This window comes from Brachyistius frenatus, unplaced genomic scaffold (assembly GCF_029030835.1).
Source record: "Brachyistius frenatus isolate BFR_SWC_R1_liver_20210118 unplaced genomic scaffold, ASM2903083v1 Contig_25, whole genome shotgun sequence".
Lineage (NCBI taxonomy): Eukaryota > Metazoa > Chordata > Actinopteri > Embiotocidae > Brachyistius > Brachyistius frenatus.
The window spans coordinates 1,169,001-1,196,958 of record NW_027210624.1 but is presented as its reverse complement, the minus strand read 5'-3'; the positions used below and the strand labels follow the sequence as shown (position 1 = coordinate 1,196,958).

Below are 27,958 nucleotides of genomic sequence, written 5' to 3'. Positions count from 1 at the left end.
CACACAGGCCATCTGATAGGACACCAAACACTAAATGAGAATAGCTGTGTGGACTTATAGTGTTATATGCTCACATTTAACTGATTTATTTTTTAGAGGTGAACAAAAGGCTTTGGGGCACAAAGCATCTTGCATGCAGAGCTGCTCTTTACTGGCAGGCTTTACCTGATGAATGAAATGTACCACATGTGTGATTCCATCTGAAACATCCATTCAAGGAACATACCAAAAGTACAAATATAATCTAGTTGGAATGATGCCAAATTGGCCTCAGATGCCAAATAAAATGTGGTGGATGTATAAAGATCTGCAGTTACTTCACACAGATGGCACCACTCACAACTAACCCTGAATAAACAAAAGGAAGGAATTATTCTCCTTTAAAACAGACAGAGGACAGCACAGTAGTTCTTAAAATACCTGATTACCTCCTTGTGGGTTCATTTGTGTTGAGCCGAAGCTTCATGGCGTTTTAAGTTAAAGATTTTCTTTCCATATAAAACACAAGCTCACCTCAATACATATAAGCTGCCTGATTTACCAAGAAGGGAATTGTTTTAGCAAAAGCTTGCATATCCACTTCAATCCTTGAAAATCCCAAATACCTTTGTGTTTGACAGACTTTTATCCACCGTTTTGCTACTTGTGCCTCCAGAACGTGATGAGAATATCTCGGTGACAAGGCAGCATTTTTGACATTTAATTTCACATTTCTGTTTTTCTCTTAGTAAGAATTTTTGACTCATTTGAGTGTATTTTTGTTGTTGTTGAGAAAAGTGTATAAATAACAGCAAATTTTCCAGTTGCCAAGTCAGAGCAGAGCTTGTGTGTGACCCTGAGCTGAAGGCCTTGGCAAGCCTGTAAAGTCCCATGGAAGAGGTGTGACATATACATATGCAATTGCCAGTTGTTATGAAGGTAATTTGGGCTCTCTGACTCCCTTCAGCAGCTGATCAGCCTGTTCATCTTCTCCAGAGGATAGAGTAGCATCAGGCCATCAGGGTTGCTAATTAACAGAGTCCCCAAAATAGCTTTGAGCACATTACACCCATACACAAAATTGTCTTGGTGTGAATGTGATGGTGATAAGTTGGAGTAAAAAAAAAATGGAAGATCACTGCCGTCGACCTCCCAGTCAGGTGGTGTATTGTGTAGATTCCCCAGGTCCTATTCTAAGGACGTTGTGGAGTGGAGAGCAGGGATTGTGATTTAAAAGGATTTCCACTCAATTCCTATTTGTTCTGACCGAGCACTCTGCCTGCCTGTTTAATGCTCTGCTTTGGGTTGATGAGTCATGAAGGAATAGTAAAAATGAAGTGTACATCTGGCAATAACCCATCTGTCATATAGAGATGCTCCCAGCTGTACAGTATATGTTCTACAATAAATATGAAGAAAAATCTATCTTTAAAGTGTACAATAACTATTTGAAGTTCAGAAGAGAGACACATCTGGCCATCTTTTGAGGGGAATTATTTTTTGATTATTTCATTTGTATCAATGTATGTACACGATTTGCCAGCTGGATGTTTTTTTTTTTTTTTTTGTGGCGAATTACTCTGTTGAGTATTCAATGCTGTCTTCTTATTTTCAATGCTTTATATAAAATAAAGATAATGTCTATATTCACCCGCATCTTTTTAAACTTGGTTGCTTTATTCTTAAAAGTTACAAAGGAAGACGGCATGTTGGGAAATGGTAGCGGAGGAGTCACAGTTATGTTACTCTGCAGCAGATAGCTGACGTCTACTAAGCAAGTGAGTCAGAGAGCAAGAGAGACTGATTTATTTACTTTTGCACAAAAGTTACCGACAAAAAACCCCACAAAACTCTGATTGGACAATTTGCATCATTGCATCAGTGTTAGTAAGTGGAGCCAAGATATCTGACAGGACTGCAGTTGTCACAAATGTATTTTAAAGGATAGATAAAATATTTCCAAAGGTGGTTGTCTCGTTCCAAATTAAACTGAATCATGGTTTGTTTTGTTTTGGATGATTTGGACTTTAGGAACAATTACAGGAAATCGAGGCTGGCTTTTGTTAACCATTAAATAATAAAGAAGAAAAAGAACAAAGGCTTTGAAGGAGAATGGGTTGCATTCATATATTGGGAGAGGTTGAAACAAAGTCAATATGGAAAAAAAGCATAAATATAGGAAATTAAGTGCTAGTAGCAATGCAATAATAATAATAATCATAATCATATAATGGAAAAAGAAGGAATCTGTTTTAAACATTTTCTCCATTCAAATGGAAAAAGCTATTGACAGCCTCCACACTACAAACCAATCAATGTGAAGTACATATCAAAGTAAATGTCAAGAGATGCAGCCCACGTAGGTGATGATGACAGGATGTAGGTATGTCAAGTTCTTTGGTGCGCTCACGAAATTGTCAAACAAATATAAAACAATGTAATAAAAACATGGACCTTTTAGGTATGAAAACACCCCAAAGCAGCTTTAATACCACTATCAGAGGTACAAATCTTGTTTGAGCAAGACTTTCAAACCACTATCAAAACTCTACCTTTTTTCAAGTCAACTGTTGGTCCTGTTTTGCACCACAACATTTATAATCGGAGAGTGTCCACTCAGTGGTTTCACCTTATTTCACCCAGAGGAGCTGCTGTTGCTGTCAGCCAATCAGAGCCCACTATTGTGACTCTTGACAGCTCCAGGTCTTCAGATTGGATTCAATTAAAGCCCTTTTAACTAAATTGCTTTTATTTGTGGCACGTCAAGAGGAACATTATTGTTGTTATAGTTGAAAACAAAATTAGAATAAATGAGAAATACCCTCAGTAAACACTCAGTAAGCTTTCAACCTCCAACATCGAGCCCTCCAGGCTGTGTGTATGTGCTGCTGACATTTAGTTTTTTCAGATTGTCTTTATTACTAATTACAAATAACCTAAATTACCTCTTGCAAAGGTGACATTAAAATACTGAAATAGTAACACCACAACAGAAAAATATGAGTCACTCTGTAGTTAGTAGTTAGGAAAGTGATTTTTCAGCAGTCAGATAGTGATCTCACTGCTGCCAGCATAATAAACCACAGTGGTTACAAAAAGAGAACAACAGGCTCCTGGCTGAAGAATGTGAAATAATTTATAATTTATAACACCCCACTGCTCAACAAAAAGCTCAAAAATTATACCAAAAAGTAAGCTGCAGACTTAAAGGGCTCACACCTGCAAACATTGAAAGACAGACTTGAAACTGAATATTTGTATGACAGGATCTTATGTAATCGAACAGGAAATTCTTTGTTCTTTGATTCCCAGACTTTTCCTCCACTACCACCACTGTGTTGACATTTATGGTTGAACATGTCAAACTAAAACGGTTCACATGATGTGAGCATGATGGCATGATGGCATCAATTCAATTCAACTTTATTTCTATAGTGCCAAATCACAACACAGGTTATTTCATGACACTTAACACATTAAAGTCCTTACAGCAACACTTTACAATATTACACAGAGAAACCCAACAATGCAACAATTCCCACATAAGCTAGGAGGGAAAAAAACTCTTTAAGGGAGAAAAATCTCCAACAGAGGGAAGAAAAACTCCCTCTTAACAGGAAGAAACCTCCGACAGAACCAGGCTCAGAGGTGGGCGGCCATCTGCCTCGACCAGTTGTGGTGAGAGGAGAGCAGAGAGAAAAAAGGACAGCATAGAGATACAAGAGAAGAACTGTTGGTGGAGACGACAAGCGCAGGACAGAGACATGCAGCTCCATGATGGGACATCTGCAAAAGAAAGAAGAGAAACTACGCGAGCGAGGGAACTGAATGGAGACAACAGATAATAAGAATAAACTATGGGAGAGTAAAAGATGGTGAGGTATGAGTCAGTTAAAGAGTAGGAGGAAAGAAAAGAAGCTCAGCATGTAACAAGGTCCCCCAGCAGCCTCGGCCTATAACAGCATAACTAAGGGTTGGTTCAGGTCTACCCGAGCCAGCCCTAACTATAGGCTTTATCAAAAAGGAACGTTTTGAGTCTAATCTTAAAGCTAGGGAGGGTTTCTGCCCCTCCAACACAAACTGGGAGCTGGTTCCACAGGGGAGGAGCCTGAAAACTGAAGCTCCGCCTCCCATTCTAATTCTGGAAACTCTAGGAACCTCAGTATTGGCTCAAAGCCACTATCTTGTATTATACAGCCTCTCAGAGGTGCCAGCATTTCTTTAGGCTCTATTTTAAAGATGTTTTTGGTGGCCAATTGCAGAATCACTTTCAGCTGTCTCAAGATAAGCAATGCACCAAAACACCTGGGAAAAACACAGTGGGAAAATGACAACTCCATCGCTCCGAAACTAGCAAAGACACTTGCTTTACTCACCAATAAACTGCTTTACACTACTTTGCACCGCTTAGCCCAGGTGTAAGATAGCGCTGTTTCTAGTTGGTCTGGCTGTAAAGTTCCCCTCCACTCAAACATTGTTTTCCTTTTTATTCTTAGAGTTTAATGTTTGCACAATTACATCATTCTGTACATTAAAACTGATTTCATGATAATCATCTGCTGAAGGGGGAAAGTTTTGGCCTGGTGCGAACTACAAACCAATATACAAATTTATCAAAAATCAAAGATATCAAATCATGTCCAGAGGGGATTTTTAAGTTTTGACTTATTGGTCACTCTGATCCTTATGGTGACCATTTGGAGACATAAAACTGAGATTTGGAAAGGTTGTTTCCACTTGACATTTTAATGTGACTTCTTTCAAGTGACATACTATATCTTCTCTTTGCTGCTAACAGACTATTGCTGTGGCATTTCTGCCCCACTGCTCTCACTAATCATCCATCAGTCACACAGTGCAATGCTAGTTTATGGTTTTCGCCCGTTTAATAAAGAATGACGTTCTGTGGGTGGCACTATTTCAGAGGTTTTTTTTGTTAACAACTTTGTGTTTACAACAGCAAAAGTGACATTTGTATGATAATGAAGGAGATTATTGCTATGATCTTTCGCAACAACTCAAGGAAGTTTGATTGCTTCATTTAAATAAACGTTGTGTCTTGAATACGTAAAAATACCTATTAAGGATGCACGTAGTCTCCTGAGACAAACATGGCATTCGTTAAAGGACTCAAAAGCAAGTTGAAAGTATGGATTGTGGAGGCAGATTCTTGTGCATTTCTTTATTGTTTTCCTTGCATGTGTGGTTCCACATGAGTATTCTCTTTGGTCACTTCTCTACAAAGACCGCCACTCCAAAGAAAGAATGATAAAGGAAAATACAAAGTCCATTTCTCTTGCTGCCTGGCGCAGACATGTCAGTTGTTATTATGTGGATTTCTCCTGCACCTTTCAAGGAGAAAATAAAAGGTTCAGCGGTGGCCAATCCTTTGAAGTGACACAATCCATTGCTAACATTTGTTTCAAGGAGGCGCTAGAGGAATGAATACTAATTAGGCTTGTTTTCCCCCCCCCCCACTTCATAATTTCAAGGAGAGAAGGATTGCAGGATTGCAGGGCTTCGGCTGTAACAACCTGCACAGATGTAAGAAATCATGAGGAGAATTACATTGGACACTTTCAGGATTAATTAAACACATTTTTTTTTTTTAGTTTTAGAGCTATTGATAATTGAAATAGGAGTACTGGCTTTCTCACTGAACAGTTAGGTGGAAAGTTTGCCAGAAATGAAGCTACAGCTTACTCTGCTTAGCTTAGCTCAGTTTAACATAAACACAAGGGGAAACAGCAGGGAGCTAACAACATTTGTCTGGTTATTACACAGCTGTTCTAGTGAGGAAAAAAATAAAAGAAGTGAACTATTTCTTAGCTGGGAGCTGTTAGCAGGCAACTAGTTTATCAGCTAATCCAAATACTTTAAGTATTTCTATTAGCTATTACAACTTTGCAAAATTTCACTCTGCAATCACTTCAAATGACTGACCACCACTATAGAACCAAGATCAACCCGCACCGTGATTTTACACTATTTGTTCAACTTAAAAAAGCTAATTATACAGATTGTATAATTTTACACAAACCATCTGAGTGAGAAAAAGCCTCAACTCAAACCTCATGCTTTCAAATTTGAGGTTTCTCTGTCATGTGGTTCTGCTGTGTAGTAAGTCAATCAAATAAGGTCATTGAAAAACAGTGAAGACTCCCTAATATCTACACTTCCCATACAGTGTAGGGTGTAATCATCGGTGTAACCACGGTATTTTTGGGAGGGTCGTGTCCCCCCCAATACTGAGAAAATAACAATCTGTCCCCCCGATGTAGAGGATAAAATATGTTAAATATATTCCCCTATATGAACACCGTCAAAGGTTCTGTCTTTTGTTATTTGCTGTTTATTAGGGACCTTTGCTTTTTGAAAAATTGTTCTCAAAAATAAATTGCCTGTTTGACAGCTTCAACATACTCAAAAATTCATGAGACTTGGAAAACGCGTCAGTCGTGATTAAATATTACGTATTCTATAGGTTTTGCTTATGGCCGTGGCCAAACGGCTTGCTAGCGACCCCTAAACGGCCCCTGCAACAGTGTTATGGAAAGGATTCCTACAATGTTAGATCTTTCTGTTTGATCAGAAAACAACTGTAATATCGCTCTGCTCAAAGCCACCAGATTCCATTAATAAAAACAGTAATTCAAAGTGTAGAACCCTAGAGTGATATGAACATCCATGATACAGATATAATGCTATCTATCAGTGATATTAATCAGGGATCCCTTAAGGTTGTAAGTTTCTCAAGTGGAAAGAATAAATATTGCAAAGTTTATCCTGGTAAGGATGGTCAATGAGAGACCATATTATTACATTTTTATGACATTTTGGATGTCATACTATAGTATGACATTTTGGACGACACACTATAGTAGATTTGGTTTTTTTGTAAGTTTTATGGGTTAAATTTAGTCGTAGAGCTGATTGCCTCCCGTTGTCCTAGGGTCAAAATGACCCGCAGCTGTGTTCAACCAAGTTCTATTTTATTTTATTTTATTTTATTTTATTTTATTTTATTTTATTTTATTTTATTTTATTTTATTTTATTTTATTTTATTTTATTTTTATATTTTTTATTTTTATTTTTACAGGAGGCTGTGAGGGTTTCTTTAAAGAAACAGCCTCACAGCCTTCCTTGTCACCAATGATCCCAAAAAATATAAAAATAAAATAGAACTTGATTGAACACAGCTGCGGGTCATTTTGACCCGAGGGCAACAGGAGGGTTAAACTAAAAGTGGTTGCAGTAATCACAATGGTAGAAGTTGAAATCAAAGTATTGTTACCATAATTCAACCACTGATTCTACCTTTATTTTGCCATTTCAGTGTAAATTATTCTTGTTTTACAGAGATATGTTTTTTAATGTTGGCTTTCAGTATTAGAGGTTATACCAATATATGAGATTCCTTTGCTTTATGGTCATGCACATTTGCCTGGATGGAAAGCTCTACCCAGTTTTCTTTGCAATGTCTCCAGGATGCTGCTCATGCAGAGTTAAACTCAAAAGATGAACTGGCAGAGCAGGTGATGAAGATATACCTAATGTGAAAGAAAGATGGGTCAGCCGCTGAACTTACTGACGTCAGGGTCCTGATTGAAGGTGTCACTGCTGAGAAGCGGTCGTGGAGATCTGAGCAGAACGTGCTGCTATCTTCTGGGACTAACCAGTGCTTTGGATCTGAGGTACCCCAAGAAGCTCAAATCGATTTTTAGAGGTTTTCCAAAATGTACAGCTTGAACTGGAACCTGAAAACCTCCAACCCAAGGTTCAGGGTCTGAAAAATTACTCAAGTACTGCTGTTCAGTCACTGGTACTCACAATGTGTGAATGTTTCACTGGCAAAGTGAACATCAGCGTTAAGAGTTCCACAGTGTCACGGTTCATTGTTCAGCTACATGCAGAGTTTAATTAAACCCCCTGATGTTACAACGTGGACATTTTTGTCTACCTCTTTCACAAGTAAACCTGGTTGAAAGTTAAACTGCATAAAATATTTAACGTTTCAATTCATTCATAATCTCCTGTAAATTAAAATTTCCATTAATGCTGAAAAATACTGTTATTATACATTGTCATCTCATATGTTCATAGTGAGCTGATATAATGAACTGAAACATATTTCAATCCATGTCTTTAAAAATGTATATATCTCCAGTAGGCTGGGAAGAGATGCTTCTGCATTTGCATTGTCTCATTTGTTCTATTAATATTTGTTGTGTCTGCTGAACAATGTTCAGGTTTGCTCGAACATTTGAGTAGAAGTATTAAAAATGTTCGAAGGAGATTTGAAAGAAGTGAGATTTTAATCATGTCAACTTTTCAGTAAAGGGCAGTTTTTATGGAACACTGAAGATGATCTTTCCATAATATGCTTTGTAGCTCGTCATCCTTGATACTTGGTGGTAGCCTGTTTTTCTCTTTTATGATTTCAGCTGTTAAATAAAAGAAAAGGTTAATATTATTTTTGATTCATTGGATATATTAACCTTACAGTGAATTAATGGAGGAAGTTAGTAAATACATACAGTATATAAATACAAGTAAATGTAGCAAATTTGTTTTGATAAATAACATTTTCCTAGTATTTTAATATGTACTTAGATGGTTTTTTGATTTCAACTGTTTGGAATTGACTAAGGATTTAAATTACATTGACTACATTTTTATGTCATGGTACTACATTTATTTATTTAGATTCCTTTCAATTTTATACTTACATTTACTTCAATATTTTATGTCACTCCTAAATTTTGTCTTTCAGATCTATTTTTTTTTTGTACTTACATTTACTTACATTTTTAAGTACATTTAATAGATTTCACTGGTTGGAAATTTACTCAATATTTTAGTGTAAAAATGTGTCACCAAAATTTTTTGTAAATGGTAGTTTTATTTTTTAGAGTGTACATACTTAAATGTGTACTTATCAAAGATATTCAATGTCACTACAGGTAGATATAGGTCTGTAGTAAAATATAGCTCGTAGTTCATGGCTAATACTTCTCATAAGCACAGGTAAATGAGCATCAAAGACAGGGACATGTAAGTATAAAGGTAGATAAGTCATATTTTTCTTCCATCCTATGGCAAATAAAAGGAGACATTATAATGAGGTTTCCGTTCATGTACTCAAATGAAGGGAAATTACTGTAAGATGGTACTTTATTGGTTTCAAAAGAGATGGAATTGCACCAGCCCAGAGTCTTAGTTGAATAAACATATCCTTGATTTAAAGCATTTGACATGTACAGTAGTTAGCTCTACTCCAAAATCATCTTACACAAACCATTGAGACATTCCGTTCACTGTTGTTTAGAATCCAGTTTTTAATATTATTTAAATGAACTATAAAAAGCACATTAAAACATTTTCTCATTTTAGTTACAAAAATGGGTCACCGCAAGGGCTTCTCATTGCATTCACAGAAGGATTTGAACAGTGGATGTCTAACAGTTTAATGTATTTCTCTCTTTTAAAAAAAAATCCCCACCCAAAATATATAAACTTAATTGCTTAACCAAAGTATATACAGGGCATAGCATCCTTGCATCTTAAAAGGTTATCAAGAAAGTTTGAGGTATACAACCAAATAAAAGCCTGTCAGAAAATGAAACAGAAAAAAAAAAAAAAAAAATAGAATTAAATAAAGGAAAAATGAATGCCATGATTGCTTCCTACTAGCACCGGATCACAACATTAGTGGGAGATGTTGCCATATGCGTGCTGGTGTGATACTTCCAGTTGTTTCACTTATGGTCACAAGGGCAAAAACAGCAAATAACCTCAAGCTTTGGACTGTCAATATATACAAAGGGCATACAGTCTAATTTAGCGATAGAGAATCGTTTGAATGCTCACTTTTATTTGCTTCATGACATGTACACAGTATGTGTTGAACAAACAACAACAACAACACAAAAAACATACCAGAATTATAAATTGATTTGATTTAATGATGTTTTTAACTTACACTGTATATCTGTGAACCGACATCGAAAATTAAGAGCCAAAAGCAGAATCTGATACACATGCAAGTTTTGAAAGTGGATTCAGAAATAACAGTATTGTACAAAATAATAATTACAGTTTTATTTTATTTTATAATTATCAAAATACACCTTCTTTCTTAGCACCTCTTTGTACTTTTTGTGTGATTTTGAACAAGCACCATTGTTGTCGTTTTCATACAGCACCTGGAGAATCCAAAGAGGAGATCTGTGTCCCCTTATGTCGCCTGACGCCCCCCTCCCCCGCCTCTTGGTAACCTCCGATTTCACCCTCCTCTGCCACGCCTTCCAATGTCCTTCACCTTTTGCTCCATAACGTGGTTAAGTCATGTGGTTCGAGCCCTACAAGGGCAACAAGTATTTTCCTGGGTTTACACGTACATACATGGAAAGACATGTTTGCTACACCATCTTATTCAAAACTTGCATGTGGCATAGAAAAGGGTGGGGGGCTAAAAATGGGGTTTGGTGGTACCCAGAACGTCTCAACTTGACTTTCTTTGCTGGCCCCATCAAGTCCTTTTTTTTGTGTTTTTTTTGTTTTTTTACTTTTTCATTTGTATTTAGCCAAGGAAGCAGACGGGCCCAACTTCAAACCCAAACTTCTGGTTAGGGTCCCCAAAGTCAGTCAACATGACATCGATGATTGGAACCTGATCGATTTTGGGAGTATCAATCTCCAACACAGTCTTTCCGTAGCCCTTCCTTGTCTGTAATGAAAGACAGATACAGAAACAAAAGAGGGACCAATTAGACAAACAAATAAACAGCTTGTTTCTAAAAAAAAACCTTTTACTGTGTGTTCACACTGCAAGCAAACTGATCATTAGGCCAATTACCCCCAACCCCCCCCCCCAAAAAAAGAAAATAGCATAATGACATTTGCCTTTTGAATTCCTACCATCACTTATACTAACGAATCCATCAACTCCCTGCTCATATAGACAAACTGGATCGATGCTTACCGCGCATCCGTCCGAGAGGGTCTTGATGTAAGGGTTATTGTCGTAGGACATCTTCTCGTCGTTTGCGCCCAGGAAGCGCAGCGCCTTGTCGTAGCTGTCGCTAGAGGCGTCGTGCCACGCCACAGACTGGTGGCAGGTGTAGGTGAAGTTTTGCCTGGCTGAGGCTGTCAGTAGTCTGAGGAAGGTCATTTGTACCATGTTTATTGAGTTTCCATCAACGTCGGCATAGGAAAACTGTTGGAAGAGAGAGAGAGGGAGGTCAAAGGTAAGAAGAACACCATGTTTACCGGTTCATTTCTTTACTTCTAAAAGATGAGATATATAAAAATACATGAAAAACCTATAAAAGAATTGTATACAAATCCAATTGGCTGAGGTTACAGCAACATAAAGCACAATGAAGATGGACTGCTTGGTAAAATATGTGAAAAACTAATTTGGTGTAAAAATAAGTTCTGAAATGTTTTTAGGTCCCGGAGAACTGAAATAGAATTTTGCACAGATTAGATCTGTAGTTTATAAATGCTGGAAGCAGTGAAGAGATGTAAAGTTTTTATGACAAAAAGCTGCTCAGTTATTTTTTCTGAGAAGAGACAGCTAATCTAGCAGACTTCTTTTATACTGTGTACAAATGATCAGGATTTGAATAGTATGCACAGGCCAATATGATGCTAAATTAATTTAGGGAACCATCAATTAAAATATTACAAACTGTCTGTATACAGTAACTACTACTGTCGGTTTGCTCATCTAGTTCACAGCAGCTTTTACAAGCCTAGTGCCTAATAGTTACATGCTGTCATTAACAACAGTTTCTTTATCACTGACACTTTAAACAATAGTTAATGGAGCCAGATTTACTGTTGAGAATTAGCCGGGATGTTGGAGCTACTAAAAAGCTGCTCGGGTCCGTGCTTCATTTAAGCACCGTGAACCAGCATTACAATTTAGAAATTAATCCTTTACTAAACAGGAAGCCAATGTAAGGATGCCAGGACAGGGGAAATGTGTTCATGTGCACCAGTCAGGATCCTCACTGCAGCTTTTTGAACCAACTGCTTCTGGATATTAATGTCTGACCCACTGCAACATACAAAGAATTACAACAGTCCAACCTCTAAGCAATAAAAACATGAATGACCTTCTCATGGACTTTAAAAGACAGGAAGGGTTTGTACCAAACCTCCGACCTGAAAGAAGCTGAGCAGATTTAATCTGCAGGTGCAATTTAAAATATAACACCAGGCTTCTTTAGATGAGGTTTACAGTCAGGTGGCACAGAACCGAAACGTGATGAAATATTAACACTGCCGGTATGCAAGAGGGACCGAAGTCCGACAGCTCTGTTCCATCTTGAGTGGTCAAAATGAGTCTATACGTCTTTTGTAGCGCAGTAGCTGGCAATACAAAAAATGGATGAGCTTATTTGTGTGTGCTATGGTATTTTGCCTCGATGTAAATACAAGGTTTCCACAAGGTTGTGAGAAAAAACAACGCAACAAAAGTTGGAATCTAAAGAAATATTTTCCCCAAAGTTTCAGAGATGCAGAAAAACAATATCAGATCCCTCACATCATTGGACTGTTTAGAAAGTTGATTAAATACATTGATTCTTAGAATAATAAATGTTAACTTTATGACACTTTTTTTTTCTTCTCATTGAAAGCTTATCAAGAAACAGGAAGTCCACAGACAGACCACACATGATCTTGACTGGAACATTAACTCTGTGAACCCAGTCTGAACACGTGCATTAAAAGCATCCTCATTTCAGCGCCAGTAAGATCTACTGTACTTTTAATCCCCCAAAGCTGCATTACGTTCTGTGACAGTGGGCCTTTTGAAACGTAATTTCTGGGGAAACACATACACCATGACACCAGTTTGATGAAGTAGGGGGAAAAAAAAAAATGTCTACGAGAACTAGCTGATGTTTAAGGAGAGATTTTTAACTATTCAAGGGCAGAGTGAGGAGTGTAGGAGTGCAAAAATTCAGAAGAACTCAGCTCTTATTCTCTGTGATGTTTTATTTAGGGTTTTTCTTTCAGTCTAGGAATTTGCATGTTTTTACAATAACAAAAAATGAGGCATTAAACTTAAAGCCATTCTTCCTCATGATAGATACGTATGCAATACACTTTGAAATTCTCCTCGCTCTGGCTTTGCCTAAAATATGACCGTTGGGTAGTTTAGAATTGCTCTATTGGGATCAACTTTGGGTCACTGCTTCACAATTTCATGGGCAGCGCTGCTTTTAGAGTCTATTAGCAATTTCTTGTCATTATGCAGAGTCCTTGAGCAGGTGAACAGCAAACGGCAGGAAAAATAGAAGAGACGAAGCACTGACTGATGGAGGTGGATGAAATAAGGAAAGACTTACCATTTTACCACGCTTGAATTCACTGAACCATGAACCTTTGGCTTCTTTCGGCCATGAAGATATTCTGACCTGTAGGAAATAAAACCAGACAGAGCGTATTTGAACACGGAGGCTGAGAGAAGTCAACATTATCACCGGCATCATATTTTGTTATGAATCATGCAGCGACTCCAAGTTTATCATCCGGGGAGCAGAAGATAAAACTGTTATTTTAATATCTCTGAAAATTCATTTTCACAAACTTGACAGAGTCCAATCTTTCTGTCGTTTTTGCCTTTTGGTGGTGTTTGAGTTTGTTTGCACAAAAATCACATCTGTACAAGTTAAAGTCCCGAAGCAAATCAAATGGCTAAAGCTGCCGCGCCGTGTGCTGATTTAACATGATGGCTTAATATTGGATGAGAAATGATGATGAGAAACAGGCTGTTCTGTATCTCGAGGGTAGAAATCCAAAGTCACTTACTCCGTTGGACTTCTTATCTGGATAGATGCAGGTTTCGCCTCCAGCTGTGAAGTTACAGTAGACTTTGAAGGAATCCCCAGAGCAGCCTTGGTTTGGATCGATCCAGTACTCGCCTGAGGAGAAGTGACAACACTCAAACATCCCGTTCAACCCGTATCCGCAGAAGATGGTGAAAAGCTCCATTTCAAATCCAAATGTGAAACTCATACTCAAAGTAATTTGCTTTCATTTTCATGGCTCACACACAGCTGGATGAAATAGTGCTATAATGCCTCAAGCAAGGTACCATTTTGTTTTCCCTCACAGGAGGTAAAACAAGTAAAGATAAACCTAAACCAATCCTTACTGAACTGACAACTTTGTCTATCAGACTAATTGCTCCAATTTGCATGCTGACAACCACAAAAGGTCGGAGGAGGGGCGGAAGGGCCGAGAAGTCAGGTCTCAATTATACTGCAAAGACTATCGGGAATCCACAAATACCAAAAGAAACTAGAACACTGATGAATCCAATTCTTTCTGGGCAGGTTTTTCAATTGCTGTTTTCAACAAGAAAGCTTGTTTTTTTTTTCCTCTTGAGAATCAGTTTCACTGAAGAAAAGGTGTCTAGACCAACAACAGCATTTCAGAAAAATGAGGAGAATCTCCGTCGTCTCTAATACAGATGAAGCTCTTATCTGCTGCATCATGATTTTGTGATGTATATATTTTTCTTAAACTCTCCCACTGGCCTTCCGCTTACCATCAGGGAACTCCGGGTGGCAGAGCTGGAGATCTTTGCACGTCCTGGCCGGGTTGTTCTGTGTGCCCATCGGGTATTTCATGCGTTCGATGTCCTGCTTGAGGTTGTTGAGCGAGCCGAAGATGTCCGCCATGCCGTCGCCGTAGTCCATGATGGTGCCGGCTGTGTCTGACTGCATGCCACTGGAGCGCTTGGTCTTCTTAGGGGATTGGATGGGCAGAGGTTGGATGACCTCACCTGGTGGGCCCTGAAGGGTGTGATAGGAATAAAACAGTTTCAGACTGCTACTGCAACAATTTCAACTTTAGTGGAAACAGTTGAAAGGAGTTGTTTTAGTTACTCACAGGAGGACCAGGAGGACCAATTGAACCAGTGTCTCCTTTGGGACCAGCAGTACCCTGAGAGAAACATGAACAGAAACATGTTAACCCGGCGACATTTTAAGTATTAACACAGTGGGAATACACCTTTGCAAATACACAGATTTTACTCACAGATGAACCCTTGGATCCCTTGGGACCTTGAGGACCCTGCATGACAAGAGACACAGCACAGCAATTGGGCAAAGTCATTCTATTATGAAAGTAAAATCTAAATGAATGGTTAAATAAGTAAAAGACTTACAGGTAGACCAGGTGGACCCGGGGGACCGAGAGGACCAGAAGCTCCACCAATACCCTGTAATAAGAGGAGATCAAAAGTTTGACATATATGTTAAAGGAACAAGGGAGACAAAAGTGTGATTGTGAAGCTTGAAAAGTGAGTCAAACAAAAAAGCTGGATTATGATGAAAGAGGGCCAAGGACATGAGATGAATACTTCAAGCCATCACGACAGACCAAACACTGCACTCAACGGGGGGCTGTTTCTTTGAACCCAGAAGTCACAATCTTATCCAGTCAAACAACATGAGGCCTATTTTTATAAATAATAAAAATAAATAGTAAACTGAGTGAAAACTTTTTGAAGCCCATGTGCTCTGACAAAAGGGTACATTAAGATTTAATTAGACTAAGTCTCCATCCTACGCACACCTTAAATCACTAGACCAGGGCGGGCTGGTGGGCCACAGCGGGACAGAGTAGCACATTTAGCCACTCTGCAATGTTGATTTAAAAATGGATGAAAGCTGTCACAAGTCCTTTATTAGGACCTGAACTTATGCCTTCTTTTAGAACTGTTTCTTATGTAAAAGGAGGGATAGGGGGGGAAACCTGTTTTGAATTTAATGCTGTGGCTCAGTAGTCTGGTGTTTCTAGACCCACATTTAATGTGTGAATATATGGGTCCGACCAATCTCCATAGGGAATCCTTTTCAGTTGTTGCATTCTACTGGGTGTGGACCTCGGGTTCATTTTGAAACAATTGGAGCAGCCTTTACCCAATCTTCATTGATCACCATATATGTCGAAACTCCACCATCACATCACACTTATCCACCCCCATTAGTCGCTGATTTATTCACCCTTTAAAGTTGCTGAGCAAACCTTAATGCAAACAGGGTTTCCATACTATAATCATAGTGGAGAAAACAGAAGCCGTGGGAAATAGTCATTCAGAGCCAGGCTAGTGATTCAGAGCAATGGCGCAAGTATTGATTGTTCAACTAGTACAGCAAACTAGGGCCCAAAAGCTGTCCGGGGCCAATGTAAGAATTTTGGGACAAGACTTCTCACATGTAGACTGTTTGACAGTCTTCAAAGTAACTTTTCAACAAAGCCGCCAGCACTCCTTGATTGGGATAGGTATATATACTACCTTCCCATCTTTGGTTTCAAAGTCATAGACTATTTGTCTATTAAAATGTTCCAAAACTAAATGTTTTAATAAACCACAACATTATTTCTACCTGTCACTTAGGCCTATTTAATGGGGTTGCATTATTCTCAAAAGCTACCAGGGAAGAAGGCATGCTGGGAAACACTAATTTGTTTGTCCAGTGACCTTGTTCCCTGTCATTTGTTATAACTCTTATTGACATAGTGATATAATTTTTTTCTTAACAGTTAAACTTTTTTATAAAAAACAAAACCTCTTCAACAAATGCACAAGACTTTAGCAGCATACGTAAAATGTGTGCATATGTGAGCAAACGAATATGTTGAGCATTCGGGAATAGGGGAGGAGCCAAAAAAGAGTATTTGCACCAGAGCCAATCACAATTTTGTTATGCCACTGGCTCGGAGTAAAAGTCTTACCAGTTTCCCACAATGCACAACATGATATTATTACAGTAGACATCAAATTTACAGAAACTGACCACAGTAGTAATAAGTGGTGACACACTTGCAGCATGTATATGTGGTGTTTACAGTGATCGGGATGCTCACTGGAGGAAAAACACAACTGCTACATAGATAGTTGCTAGTTTTCCTTGACGTTGATCAATGCTAACAAAGTGCAAAGCTAGAAATCACTTAACAAAATCAAACCACCCAATGCTTTCAAAACACAGTGCATGAATACAAAGGAGAATTAAATAGTTAAGTTTAAACAATAAACTTAGCTGCACTGCAGTGCACATGTTCATTGGACTATGGTACAACCTCAAGTGACTGCGGCGAGACCTGTGGCCACAGTGGAAGGCCAAACGGACTAAAAATGGCAAGAGGTGGAGGGCAACCAGCCTGCGGACCAGTACAGTGGAAATGGAGTCATCAATCACTTACACCGTCGCCCTTGCCACCAGGAGAACCCTGGGGCCCCGGCAAACCTCGGTCTCCTTTCTCTCCTTGCTCACCGGGGGGGCCGATCAGACCAATCAAACCTGGGTGACCCTGCAGGATGAAAACACACACAAAGTTCAGTCAAAGACAGCGGCGGTGTCCCTTTGCGTACTCAAACTTTAAAGCTCTTATATACGTGTCTGACAAGGGCAACATTATTTTTCTCCACAAAACTGAAGAGTGGCTGAAGTTTCAATGCAGCACGATTCGTCTGGAATTATAATTGAAACGTCTGCCCTACAACATGTACAAAATAATTTCTGTGGAAATTCAAAAAGCAACCGCCGCCAATTCACAACACAAAGATGATGAATTTGAAATAGGCGAGCTCTAACCGTGCACGATGATTTGACAGCATTAAAATTGCACAACGCAGTGCCACTATTGTGTGCTTTTAAACTGTTCTCTCTCCAGCCATCATGTCAGTGCGTGGGAGGCAATTTAGACAGAGTAATGTGCGCTGTCTGAATATCCTTTGCAGTTATATTTCACCCTAAAATTTGATGGTGGCAGAAGACAAACGAGCAAGATTAGACAGATTAGAGTGATACATCACATTCGGCTGCATATTCAATCCTGTTAAAATGTTTTCTCTTAGAGCAGCGAGGACAAAAACTCATTTAGTTTCTTAAATGTTAATACAAGGCTACAGCACTGCTGTGTAATTCGAAGATATGTTGCTTTTGATCATTTGCAAAGACAGTGTGCCAAGTCATTGTCCGCTGGTTCCTTCTGCTGTTCACATGATTGTCTTCAACTTTGAACCTGAGAAATGAAACTAGCTTAGAGTCAGAGACAGAGAAAAACAAGAGGAATTACTCACCTTTTCACCTTTAGACCCAGGGTCACCTTTGAGACCAGGAAGACCGGGAGGACCCTAAACAACAAGATCTTAAGTTAAAAACCAATTTGGCAGAGAGTAGAACAAAAGACAGTCAGGATGGAGTGAGTACAACTAGAGACAAAAACTTGAAATGAGGCAATAAAGACAAAGAAACATGAAACCGAAAAGAAAAGGAAAAAAAAAAAGTGCCAATAACGAGTGTGAAAATGAAGAGGAACAAAAGAAGAGGCTAGAAAATCATAAATTTAAGAGAGAAAAAAGAACGGATGAAAACCCATTAAACTCCATATATATGGGAAAAAGTCTGGCTTTTTGAGAAACAGACAAAAATAAATGAGATCTTTAAGTGCAACTTTGTTTCAATGTGTTTAATATAGTAGGATATACATCTGGATTAAGTCCAATTTAACTTAAAAAGACCGGAGTCAAGGGGGAATTTCTTGCCTACAGTAGCTCTGTCAAAAGTGAAAAATACTCCTGCGAACAACTGCAAGTCTAATTAGATAAATACTGAGAGCGAAAAAGAGCAGGAGATATTATGCATACTGACCATTGGACCTGGTGGACCATCTTGTCCGGGGGAGCCAGGCAGTCCTTGTTCACCCTGTGAAAAGCCATTCAATTGTCGTGAGCATTATAGGCTGCTGTATTTTCTCTGGTCTGCCATTGATTTTCTTTGGCCAGCACGATGATTAATAGCCCAAACAGGGAAGAAAAGTGTGGTGGAATAAACAAGTGAAACTAAAGTAGAAGCCAAATGGGAGTATTGATTATTCCATGAAGTCTATCATCATGCCTTAGCACTTTTTTTTTTGTAAATGTGTGTAGACTGAGGGTGTGTGTCTTAGTTTTGCCTGTCTCTTTGAGAGTGGAGCTGAATGTAAATACACAGGGAAGGGTCAGTGCTGTGGTTTTTACTTACGACAGGGCCAGGGATTCCACGCAGACCCTCTGGACCGGGCTTTCCTGGAGGTCCCTGGGGGCCGACTGGTCCTGTTTTACCTGCTGGACCCTCAGAACCTGCCTCACCCTGTAAGTGGATATACAAGTGGTGTGAATGCATGATTTGGTCTGTACAATAAATCACAATTTAAATATGTAAGCTTATTGTAATAATGTTAATAAAGCAGACATTGTTTAGATGATCTGGCTGAAAGTAGGATTCACTAAATGTAAAATATGAATATTAACATTTATATTTGGTCAAATACTAAGAAGTAGTAAGTCCAATCAGTACAGTTAATTTGAGGAACCATTACTACTTTGACATTAAGAAACAAAATCAACTTTAGATGTCTGTTGTACACAGTTTTTAGGTAACTGTAGCTTAATTGTAGCACACACCAAAGTGAGGCTGTCACAATAAAAAAAATCCAGACAATTAATAGTTACATAAATAATTGCGATGAATAATTTAATTGTCTTTTTCTGTTCATTTTATTACACTTTCATAGTACAATAATACAACTTATAAAGACTAAAAGCCATTTACTGACTGTGGCGTTTGTGTTTGTGTGCTTTGCAACTGAATCAATGGTGTTCATGTTGATAGATGCTCATAGAAATGTGGTTGGTGGAATATTAGAATGCGAGCGCCTCGAGATAAACATGTAATATTAATTCATAGTAGAAGAAGGAGGTGAGGTGAGATGAAGTCCTCAAAAGAGTGACAGTCAAACCTCAAACAGTGAAACATGATATAGAAATATTGGATAGAGATATAAACCTCCTGTTAGTTTCATCCAGCTGTTTCTATAGATGTGAATGGAAGTGATTCTGACAATGATGCTAAATAATGATGAAAATACTCCAATAACTGTGATTGGGTGATTATAGAATAATTGTAACAGGCCTACACAAAGTGTAAATTACAGTAAAAGTGGTGTATATTATATAATGGTAGAGATTTAAAAAAAATAATCTGCATGTATGACAGCTTCTAAATTCTGCGACACACAAGCAACCCTCTGATATCTCGTCGAGCTTTCTCTGGAGCCTCTTGGCACTTCAGAGTATTTTTTTTTATCAGAATTCAGCTGCAGGCTGCCTTAAGTTTTAAATTATGCTGAGACAGTATGCGGTGTGTAGATCGTGTAAACGGGGGACAAGTAAACAAGAGTTATTGAGTGTTCCTGTTCCTCCAGCATGAGGCTGGGAACAAGCACAAGACTAGATGGCGGTGAATCCTGCTGCACTTTCAGTTAGAGCTCATGAGGGAATCGGGGTGACCACGAGGTCGCCATGTCCTATGTCTAAAAACGGACTAAAATGACTGATGATCAGAAACATCAATGTGCAAAGACGGAGCACGTGGAAGGAAGATATCAAGTCTGAGCTGTGAGGTAGTTGCAGATTACAGCCTTAATGCAAAGATATCAGAACTACTGAATTCATTACAGTGAAGTCGCCGGTGCCGTGGTGAATATGAGAGAGATGCTGTTGTCTGCACCAGCTGATGGTAATTGATTCTGCCTTTGCACAAAGCAACAGAACATATGTAGAAGACTCAAACTTGGTGAGATTGGTGCACAACAAGTGCAAAATCAAGAGGAATCTCACTGAGCTCTGATTCACACTGAAAAGAGCAAAGCATGATAGCTCCGGGTACCTGAGGGCTCAGACATAAATAGCGTTGACTCCTTTTTGTCGCCTTTGAAATTAAGCCACCGAACATGGCGAGAAACAAGCTTTAAGTTTTAAGTTTTACTCAAACAAGCTGCGTCCATAAATTTCCATCTAATCTGCCATGGAAATTAATTTACTTGTTGAGGTTGTTTTTGTGTGTGCTTTTAATTCAATAATGTGGGTGCAGTGATGTGAGGTGGTGGCGGTGGAGTGGTGGGCAAGCCAGGGGGACTTGCTGAGATGGCTCTACTGTACGGAGGATGAATTGATTTTGTTACCTTAGCGCCCTTCTCTCCTTGCCTGCCCTCTGCACCCGCAGTGCCCGGAGGTCCCTGAGGAGGATGAAAGGACATCACTTGAGCATTCTAGCATCATCACACACACACACACACAGTCGTACGACAACACTGAGCAAACCATGAGCGGTCGTCATTGACCTTTCATCAAATTTCAGAGAGCAACACAGAGAAAGCAAAAAAAGGCAAAAACAGCTCACTTATTTTATCTATTTATTTGAAATTGCTGAGTCATGTTTGCTGCCTAAATTTTGGTGTCTCAAACTAGGAATGCTCATCATCACTAGAGATGTTGTAATGCTCTTGGTATTATTGTATCTTTATTAGATTCATCTTGAATTGATTGTCTTGCTGGTGGGAAGATAATCCGATGTGCACGACTTCACTTGTGTCAAGATCTATCTGGGTGTCTCTCCTATGTCTGCACTCAAAAACATACAATCAGGCAGTCGTGTAAGAAAACATATTGAAATCACACACACACACACACACACACACACACACACACACACACACACACACACACACACACACACACACACACACACACACACACACACACACACACACACACACACACACACACACACACACACACACACACACACACAGGCTTCGTCTTATATCGTCTTTTTCTTTCTGGTCAGGCTCTCAGAGACCAGCGCCACTTTCTTTCAACTCCACCTCCGGTCAGCCTCTTCAAAACCTCTCCCCATCTGAATTCCACTCTGATCTGGCCGCCTACAGCCTGAGTGCTATTGACTGAGAGCCTAAAATGTGAGCTCGCCTTCTGTCTCAGAGCTTTCATCTCCTCCTGATATGTGCCTCTTACTAGTGGCTCTTGATCAGCACAAGAACCATTTACGACTGTGGCACGTTAAACAGCGTGCCAGAGACGATGTATAGGTTTGTTCTTCTTGTCGAGATTAACGAAGCACCTTTTTTTTTTTTTGGTGGATCTGCTGCCTCGAGCATTTGAGACGGAGATTATCACTATTCGTGATTGGATAGAATGGCTACCGGTTAATGAGTAAAAAGGGTAAAAAATTATGCAGTGATATAAACCCAAATCAAAAAAATTAAAGCCAGATGAGGTTAACAACTCATTTCATATTCCTTTTTTCGGGAAGCAAAGTTGAATACATTTCCGCTATCAGTGCATTAGCAAATTAGATGAGACCAAATTTGTGCTCGATCGGCTTATTAAGAATGTCAGGCTGAGACCGAGAGATTTAAGGATTGCTGCAAATTTCTACCTACAAAATGCAGAAAAAACACAAAAAGAGTCATAGAATTAGACATTCTGAGGAGCGACCTGTCAGAGAGAACCCAGGATCATTTTAGGCCCTCTTTTTTTTTTTTCTCTCTCAAGGCGATTAAAGACCTGTGTGTGATAAAATAGCCCTTTTCCTCACCATAATCCCTAGACCATTTAGGTGCAGCATATGCTGATACCAGGCTAAATACTCAGAATATAAATTTCATTGGACACATTAGAAAAGCAATCAACCCTGGTTTAAAAATGCATGGCATGTTTTTTCCCCGTTGGACCGAGCCTTTCTTTGAAATGCACTGAGTCACTCGAGATTGTGACTTTTATTTCAAATTCAGGAGGATGACTGCTCCTTTTCATGTGGACGTTTGAGCGCCACATCATATTGGAAATATGTTAATGTTCCATCTCTTGATGTGTGCATTCAATAAGCAGTTTACCGCCTTTGATATTTCACACTGATATCTCAGCCTCATTAGGCATAATACAGGAAATCTGCTTACTGGACAGAGCGAGAATGACACGCACATTAACTTTTAATGCGGTGCAATGTGTTTTATCTTCACTCTAACCTTGAGAAGTTTCCCTAAATCTCTGTTGTGTTACATTGGTGGATTTGCATTGCATTGGCCTGGGCATTAGACTGCAGCACGTGGCCAACCACCCATTGGTTTGTGAACTGCTGTTATGAAGCCTGGAGTCTGGCATTTTGGTCATTACCACCGGAGCCAGGAGTGACCATATTTGGTCGAGCTGGGGAGGAGTGAGGGATGGGTCTGACTTGATCTGATTGGAAACCCAAGGACACTATTACCCGCCCACCTAAACCGGCAATCTGATTGCACCCCAGGTCTGTCAATCAAATTAGGCATGCCCCCCAAACATACCTCTCTTTGAGGCCTAATATCTAATTCATTGTTGAAAATTATTCTCAGGACGACCAGCACACTGATCAAAAAGAGTGAATTTAGCTAAAGACGTCATAATTTCTTGAGGAAAATATGTATTGACTTTGTATTTAATGAGAGAAGTTGACACTTTTTTACTGGGAGTCTATTAGAGCTCGTGTTTTTTTTAATTTTTAAGCCAGCCCCTAGTGGCCCTCATTCATATTACACTTTAAGGCATTTTTTTAATTGGCTTCTCAGAACCAGAGACTATGTCCATTTTCATATATCATCTATGGTCTTTTGATGATATCTGTATGTGTTTATGGTGATAGTGTTCTATTCTGATTTTAGGCTCCTGTTTTAAATACTGGCCAGGGAAAACATGTTAATGGTTTCGCCCATTCACAGTTGTTTTAATGCTGATCAATGATCTCTGTCCCTGTCAAATAAAGAAATACATTATCACATCACAAAAAACACATTCAAAGATAAAAAGGTTTTATTCTATTTCATTTTCTTTGGCGGCCCCTCCTAAAGCCAGCCCTTCTCATCCCGTAACCTCTTAACAACTTTACCACGTTCATGTTATGCTTTTGTTTTGCTCCGGCTGCCAGTCAAGCACCAACAGATCAATAATGTGTCAGACTTGCTATATATGTCTCACTTTCTTCTCCCTGCCACAAAGACGTAAATGAGTTTGGAACTCATGGCTGCTTTTTGCTGACAATTTTTTTTTTTTTTTTTTTTTTTGGTAAGCCTTTCAATTTCTTGCTAAGAAAAAAAAAATTGATTCACGGTTTTCACATCCTGATGTTCAATTCTCAGTAGGCTTTGGGACGGCTTTTCATCGCAGGCATATAAATGCCTTGACCCCTTAAATCTTCCACTTTGTTTTCTCCACTTGGCTTTTAATGAAAATGAATCTCTCCAGCTTTCCTGCTAAAATTGAGTTGTTGAGGTGGAGTTGTTGCGAGGCGAGTCAAGTCGGGACACTGGTCCACCAGCTAAAGAGCCAAATGTTAACAGATACGCACTCCCTGAATTTATTTTAAAACAGCGCTAAGACATTCAACATTTTCTTGTTGAGTCAGGATTTTAACACTGAAAAAACGCTTTGATCAGAAAGAATATTCACATCAAAACAAAATGCCAACAATGGAACCATGAGACTTTGTTTACTGCTGGAAGCACACGTGGATGCACAAACACTGCAGTAAAACTAGTTTTAATGACTTACCCTCTTGCCAGGTGGTCCAGGTGGGCCCGCTTCCCCTGATGGACCTGGAGGTCCCTGAAAACAAACGCAAAAACAAGACATGCAGGCTGCTATTAAAACACAATAAAACAGTTTGTGACCAAAAACATCTTTCCATTCAAATATGTATTCTGATGACGGCACAGCTTGCTTCACTAAACCTCTGCCAAAAGGACAATAGCACAGAGAGCATAGAGACATTTAGGGAATATTCAAGCCCAGGATAGTCCATAAAAATAAGGGCCAAAAACAAAAAGTTGGATGAGGCAGCGCACTGCTTGAAATGGTACCCTGGGACACTTTCATCCAATTATCTCCAAGCTAATTGCAAGCAATTACAGCAATTTTTTATCATTTGCTTTGGGAAATAGTCGCAGTACTGAAAAGTTATTGACTGCACAGCTACATATAAATACACAAAATAGAAGGATATATATATGTTTTCCCCTCAAACAAAAATGAGCCACCATACAAAATGTATAACACTGTTGTCCTCTGCAGTTTTCCGCATCCAATCAGGCTTCATAAACAGAGTAAATAAAATATTTGCGATGTTTCTCCTTGGCATTGTTTAAAGCTCATTTACAGCCATAAATATTAAGAGTTGTGATGCACTTTAAACAGAGCAAGCGCATTACTGTTTGGCTTTTAATTCTAATCATACTTAATGAATCTACAAAGCAGACAAGTCCATTTATGCTACACCCAAGAGCATGAAGTAAATATCATGAATTAAAACGGTGCAGTGTAAATTATTTACTCACTAATATAATTACAGCTTTAACTGGAGGCAAACTTGTGGTGGACTACTACATCAGCAAACAAACAAGGTTCATTCATAGACAGCAACGTAGCAGCTGACTGTTCAGATCATTTGATTTTATTTGGCACTTATAAAGTAAACTGTATACAGATATATTCTCATGAAGTCGTTTGTTCAACCCAAATAATGAAAAGAGTCAACAACTTACCGGTTGACCGGATTCACCATCTTCTCCCTTTTCTCCTGATTCTCCATCAGTGCCCTGCAAAACAGAGATGTGCAAGTTAGAAAATAAAAATATCTATCTAATAACTGCAATCCTGTTTAATTTATAGATTAAACATGTTCCACTAAAACAAATTATCCACTACACAAGGGCCTATATATTATCAACATTTAGATATCATACTTACAGCAACACCTGGTTCTCCAGGTGGGCCTGGGTCTCCAGGGAATCCAACGGGACCCTTTCAGAAAGTGAAAAAGGATGCATCAGCATAAACAAAAAAGTAAAAAAAGAAACCTGAGGCACTACTGCCGAGACATAATTTCCCTGGATACATGTATTAAGGATATGGTTGGTAATTTAGACAGTTATTTAGTTCTGGTGTACCTGGTTAAAGCCCCAGAAGGTAATTTGATGGACTTAATGATGATGTTGCAAATCCATGAGAAAAGGCCTCACTGCATCCCATTACCATGCTGACATAAAATATAATCTTCCTCAATAAAAAGGCTTTTTAGCTCTTGAACATGTTGTGGGATAAAATTGCCTGCCTCAAGTCTGGAGGAGATATTTCCTTCAGAGCAGGACATTTGAGCCTGAGTGACTGAGAACTGGAAATTCTCCCCCTTTAAAGATTTTGAGAGTATTTGTTGGACTTACAGGGTTGCCCTTTGGACCGTCATCTCCAGGGGGTCCCTTGGCACCAGCGGGTCCAGCTGATCCAGGGGGCCCAGCTTCTCCTTTCTCTCCTCTCTCACCTTTAGGTCCCTGTAGAGATTGGGTTTGGGGCAGAGGAGGACATTAATTACATCAGTATCACAAGAGGCAGCGTTTTCTTTCTCTCCCAACACTGAAGAATGTGGAGATAAAAAACAGATCTGCAGTCAGACGCTGCTAAGAGAAATGGGATCTGGAGATGATCCCAGTGTGAGTAACAGTGGACGGTGAACCTTGATGGTCGACACTGTTGATATGAAATAAAAAAGTCAACATGTTTTTTTTAGCACCACAAGCTCTTAGATGTGATGTTAGTGTGCCTCCACAGTCCAGAGACAGAGGCAACTGAATCTCAAAGGTGTTATGTGAACTCCGTAATGAAAATAAATATGCTGGACATGATTTTTATATCTGCCAGAATCTCTGAAACCCCCGGCTTCTGTTACTTTATTCTAATTTGTATCCACTATTTCTGCTCATACAATGGTGCACTCCTCTCATTTTGTGTGCTGGAGCCCCTGTTTTCTTTGTGGCATCGAGGAATCCAGCCGATTCTCTCTAAAAATGTAATTTGGTGGGAAATCTGTTAAAGATTTGAATGACAGATTGTTCTGGATGTCCTCAATTTTTGTGGTTGTCAGCTGTTTCTGTTGAAGCCATAATTCAGTAGAGCTTTTTAGTACACGGCAAAACAAAGAGCTCATCTCGTTTCATCTGCTGTACAGCTTTAAAGCCACATTAAATATTTGTCTAACAGTAACATTTTAATGAATGTTTACGTGTTTTACTTGATGTTTGTACAACACACACTTTCTAGACTTTTATTATTAATGAATTAATATTTTTTAGATTTTAGCTCTATATTATAGCCTCTAAAATGTAGTAACACATCAAAATATACACATTGATGATGCTCATGATGGTGCACACTGACTTTGGAGATGTCATTGACAAAAGCAGTCACACGGGGCACATTATGAATCCATGTAATCACACTCTGCCAGTCCCACTGGAAATAGGCCATCTTTTCAATCTGCTGTTGTGCCTCAATAATGATAAATAAGGCTGCAGAGCAAATGGAGCCATCAATGATGGCTGTTTGGTAAAAATACAAAAAGCTTAATCAAATTGTCTTAAATTTCTGTCTGGCAACAACATGGACAAGCATATGGATATATTAAAAAGAAAATACACCACTTTGTATGTGGACGTCCAGTCAGTGTGGATGGTAAATGTAGTCAATTGAAGCAATAGATTCCTCAATAAAGTCTCTGGGAAGCAGCTGCAAAAGATTTTGTTCTTCTGGCTCTATTATTTCTAATGTACAGAGACATAGTTGTCAGACTGTTAGAATTACAGGCCAATTGAAATGACCTAAACGAAACCATAGCTGTGTCTCTAATGTTGTACCTGCAGTCTTATACTTGCAATTTTAAGTGCATAAGGAAGTTCACACTGTCAGGTATGGAAACATGCGGTGCACTATGAATGGTGTTATCAAAACAGTCCACAAATTGAGTATGAAACGCTGGAGGGAGGGACAACCGACCTATTTTTGACCTGCAGGCGGTGTCTGAGGAAGCTGCAGCAGCCGCAGAGCACTGCACTGTACCAATGTAAGTTGTACACATAAGTGTTTTTTTTTAATTTTTTTATCACTACACTGATGTTGTATAGAAGCCATTAGTATGTTTACTGTGGGTAAAATAACTAAATTAAGTCTACAAATGCGTTAGCATGTGATGCGTTCATGGGCTACTTTTTCCCGCCAGTGAGTGCAGAACAGCAGCAAGG

General features: G+C 39.0%; 1 protein-coding gene across 1 annotated transcript in view; it reads right to left on the bottom strand.

Annotated features, from left to right (window-relative positions):
- Positions 1-10,519: 10,519 nt before the first annotated feature.
- The window catches only part of col11a1a (collagen, type XI, alpha 1a), an 82,873-nt gene continuing 65,434 nt past the window's right edge, over positions 10,520-27,958 (bottom strand). Inside the window, exons 51-67 of the mRNA XM_069697967.1 lie at positions 26,108-26,215; positions 25,635-25,688; positions 25,430-25,483; positions 24,441-24,494; positions 21,023-21,076; positions 19,042-19,149; positions 18,670-18,723; positions 18,099-18,152; positions 17,219-17,326; positions 15,174-15,227; positions 15,044-15,079; positions 14,894-14,947; positions 14,550-14,796; positions 13,808-13,920; positions 13,345-13,413; positions 10,965-11,198; positions 10,520-10,709 (exon numbers count right to left, since the gene is read on the bottom strand). Coding sequence (XP_069554068.1) covers positions 10,563-10,709; positions 10,965-11,198; positions 13,345-13,413; positions 13,808-13,920; positions 14,550-14,796; positions 14,894-14,947; positions 15,044-15,079; positions 15,174-15,227; positions 17,219-17,326; positions 18,099-18,152; positions 18,670-18,723; positions 19,042-19,149; positions 21,023-21,076; positions 24,441-24,494; positions 25,430-25,483; positions 25,635-25,688; positions 26,108-26,215 — 1,602 coding nt within the window. The 3' untranslated portion in view covers positions 10,520-10,562. The remainder of the gene's footprint in view (positions 10,710-10,964; positions 11,199-13,344; positions 13,414-13,807; positions 13,921-14,549; positions 14,797-14,893; positions 14,948-15,043; positions 15,080-15,173; positions 15,228-17,218; positions 17,327-18,098; positions 18,153-18,669; positions 18,724-19,041; positions 19,150-21,022; positions 21,077-24,440; positions 24,495-25,429; positions 25,484-25,634; positions 25,689-26,107; positions 26,216-27,958) is intronic.